The sequence below is a fragment of the Capra hircus genome, unplaced genomic scaffold (assembly GCF_001704415.2).
Source record: "Capra hircus breed San Clemente unplaced genomic scaffold, ASM170441v1, whole genome shotgun sequence".
Taxonomy (NCBI): Eukaryota; Metazoa; Chordata; class Mammalia; order Artiodactyla; family Bovidae; genus Capra; species Capra hircus.
In genome coordinates, this window is record NW_017189947.1 from 1 (window position 1) to 3,332 (window position 3,332).

At 59.5% G+C, this 3,332-nt stretch overlaps 1 protein-coding gene across 1 annotated transcript; it reads right to left on the reverse strand.

The window, feature by feature from the left end:
- Nucleotides 1-876: 876 nt before the first annotated feature.
- LOC108634745 lies at nt 877-2,971 on the reverse strand. The gene is made up of 3 exons (XM_018044945.1): nt 2,966-2,971; nt 2,271-2,695; nt 877-1,984 (listed from the first exon to the last, which is right to left on the reverse strand). Exons 1-3 carry the CDS (start codon nt 2,969-2,971, stop codon nt 1,678-1,680), a joined length of 738 nt encoding a protein of 245 aa, XP_017900434.1. The 3' UTR covers nt 877-1,677.
- Nucleotides 2,972-3,332: the final 361 nt, after the last annotated feature.

Genomic DNA, 3,332 nt, shown 5'->3' on the forward strand with positions numbered 1-3,332 from the left:
ACCAGGCTCCTCCCGTCCATGGGACTGCAGTGGGCGCCATGGCCTTCCCCGGATAGTACCATACAATAATAATAACGCTGTTCATTAGAATCACCGTGCTCTTTGTGACGTATACAGTATAGATGTACCTTATCCGTGAAGTCGTTTTTTTTTTTTTTTTCTTTCCCCCTTACATCAATGCAATATCTTCCCATTTCTCCCTCCCCCAGCCGTTCTGTGATGACCGTCTTCCTTCTTTCTTTCTTTCTTTCTTTCTTTTTTTGATGGCCATCCATGGCATGTGAGTGGCCATCCATGGCATGTGAGTGGCATGAGAAAGTCTTTCTCTTTCTCTACCTGACTTATTCATTTGGCATCACGCCCTAAGTCACATCCATGCTATCACCAGACAAGAATGCGTTCGTTCCTGTGGCTCCGTGGGACATCTATTTCTACCTATCGATCGATCTCTGTCTGGATCGTGTGTCTTCTTTCCCTCTTCTTCCCTTGATGGACACTCGGGCTGTTTCCCTCTCTTGACCCGTGTGACTGATGCTGCCGTGGACATGGAGTGCAGATCTCTCTCTGAGATTTCGCTTCCGTGTCTCTTCTCTTTAGATGTCTAACCCAGAAGTGAGAGTGTTGGAAAGATCGATCACGTCTCGACCACGACTCTTTTCGAAGTCCTTCTGAGGGGATCCAGGGAAGGATCCATTCTTTTCCATAGACGCCGTTGGACTCCCAGTGCGACCGCACCGTCTCAGGGAATACGGCGGCGACCACGACGACAACCCAAACGCTCCCGCGAACGCGATGGTGCCCGAGGGTGTGTCCGCAGGACGACTCCCCGGTGCCAGCTTTCCACGTCCACGAGCCGCCCCCCCCCACCCCCCCCCGCGGTCGTCGGCAAGTCGTCCCATCCACACGGAGCCCCGGTTTTCGTGGGCCCGGGTTGCCTGGGTGCCAGTCGATCCCCAGATGAATGGAGCGATGACAGACTCCTTGGGGACCAGAGCAGAGAGACGTGGAATTCTTTCCACGAGACGAGTGCGATGAGAAGAGAACGATGCGAAGTGGTGCCTGGGGAGCCAGGAAGAGTCGCACGGGAAAGAGAACATGTCAGACGAGAGGGGAGAAGGATTCAAAGTGAGTGGAGCGCGGCGGGGGAGACGGGCCCCGAAGATGCGAGCAGATGCCGGGGGCACTGCACGCCTGGACCCGTGAGCCTGCAGGGAGCCGAGAGGGATGGCCGTCCGCTGTCTGCGGGTCCGCGTGGGCCGATCTCCAGAGCCCGGACCGGGAAGGACTTCTTCCCGAGAACAGGCACGCTCACGGTCCCCGCGGGTCACGTCTCCACTGGGCTCTCAGCACTGCAGGGAGAGCTTCCCGCACTTCCGATGGCACGGTGAGCTGCGGTTTCTTGATCTCATCTACCGCGGAGTCGGCGAGCTTCCCGAGGGATGGGACGAGGTATTGGCCGACGGCGTCCCATCCTAGACCCCGTATTGCTTTCAAATCGTGGGACGTCTCTGATCTCTGTGGGGGTGTGCCGTGTCTTCACGGCTGTGCGAGCGGTTCTCTCTCCGCGGAGGAGGGGGCCGCTCTGCGGTTGTGTGTCTGGGCTTCTCGTGGCTGTGGTTCCTCTTGGGGAGCGTGGGCACTGGGGCACGTGGGCTTCAGCGGCTGCTGGGTGTGGGCTCAGCGCTCGCAGTGGCCAGGATCTAGAGCACGGATTCCGTCGGCGAGGCCTATGGGCTTCGTGGCTCTGTAGCACGTGGGATCGTCCCGGGCCGGGGATGAAACCCGTGTTTCCTGCGTGGGCACGGGACGGTTTCCTACGGAGCCGCCGGGGAAGCCCCCGTCCCAAACTCGAGATGGATATCCTGCCGTCCCCCGCTTGGGATGGGAGAGTTTCTGAACGATCAGGCCCGGAAAAGGGATTGCATCGTGAAGGGTTGACCTTCGTTTCTCACAGACCGGCACTCTTGCTGCTTCTTGAAGTGTCCTAGAGAAGAAGACATCGGATTCCACGTGAGATCAGCTCCTTTGACTAGCCACAACAAGGGGGATGGAGAAACACAACAGTTGGTTTCTTTTGGACGATGAGCCCCCCTCTGTGTGTGTGTGTGTGTGTGTGTGTGTGTGTGTGTGTGTGTGTGTGTGTGTGAGAGAGAGAGAGAGAGAGAGAGAGAGAGAGAGAGAGAGAGAGAGAGAGAGAGAGAGAGAGAGAGAGAGGCCTTCGTGGTTCTAAAGCAAGAAGCACTGAGGAGTGAAGACATTCTTGAACTCACATCGTTTCCTTCCTTTCCGTCGTGATGGTCCAGTGATGTTTGGAGGACGACGTGGACTGTTTCAGGGTAGATGCTTTTAGAAGGCTGTGAAGGGACTTCCCTGCCTGGTGGTCCAGTGGTGAAGGATCCACCTGCCGAGGAGGCAGGGGGACAGGGTGTTTTCCACCGAACCCCTGATCCGGGACGATGCCACAGGGCTCCGGGCAGGTTCGACACAAACCTACAGAACGGACGGTGCCAGGCGTGAAGGCGAGGGCACACGGCCCGGGGACTCTGGACGAGGGTGACTGACGCGGACGGACACTGCCGTCTCCGTCTCCGTGGAGGTGGGTTGTGGCCAGCACGCTCCTCTGGGGCAGGCTGTTCCTAGGACCGTTGGGGAGCGTGCGCGTGCATGGGAGGAGCAGGGGACCTGAGGGGACTCTCTATCCTCTCTGCTCCACGGGATCCCCGGAACCCTCATCTGCTCCAAGAGAGGATTCGTCCCGTGGAAAGACAGACCCACACGCGAGTGAACCTCATTTCTGGTTCCCTTGGCTTCTGAAAGCGTGACGCTCCGGTTCGTGCGACTCTCTGGCTTTCTGTTCTTCCCGAGATCCCGGCCTGCTCACTGGAAGGACACGAGGAGCCGGATGAGATCTCCCTCTGCACGGCGGCGGCTCCAGCGTGCGCACGTTTCAGCGGCCACGGCTTGCGGACATCGCACCGAGAGCCGAAGCCCCGCCCGGTGGGACAGACGCCTGTTTCCACGACGGGGGAACCGTGCTCGGTGCGGGAAGCCCCATCCTTGCCCCTGCCTGTTCGATCTGCAGGGCCTCTGCAAAGAACACACGCGCCCGATCTCGTGACCGATCCCCTTTTCGGAGCCAGCCCGGGGCGTCGTCTGTTTCCCGGGCCACAGGCACACACTGGCACTGGGGAGTGGTGTCGTTCCTCCTCCTCGTCCTCCTCCTCCTCCTCCTCCTCGTCCTCCTCCTCCTCGTCCTCCTCCTCCTCCTCTCTGCCCCCACCCTTCCCCCCGCATGCAGGCTCCCCCACACCCCCGCCTGGCCCCGGCCCGTC

Excerpts from the sequence above, each read along its gene's own strand:
- LOC108634745 (XM_018044945.1), bottom strand. Across the intron at positions 1,985-2,270 it reads ACGGAAAGGAAGGAAACGAT|GACACTTCAAGAAGCAGCAA; the intron begins GTGAGTTCAAGA and ends CTTCTTCTCTAG.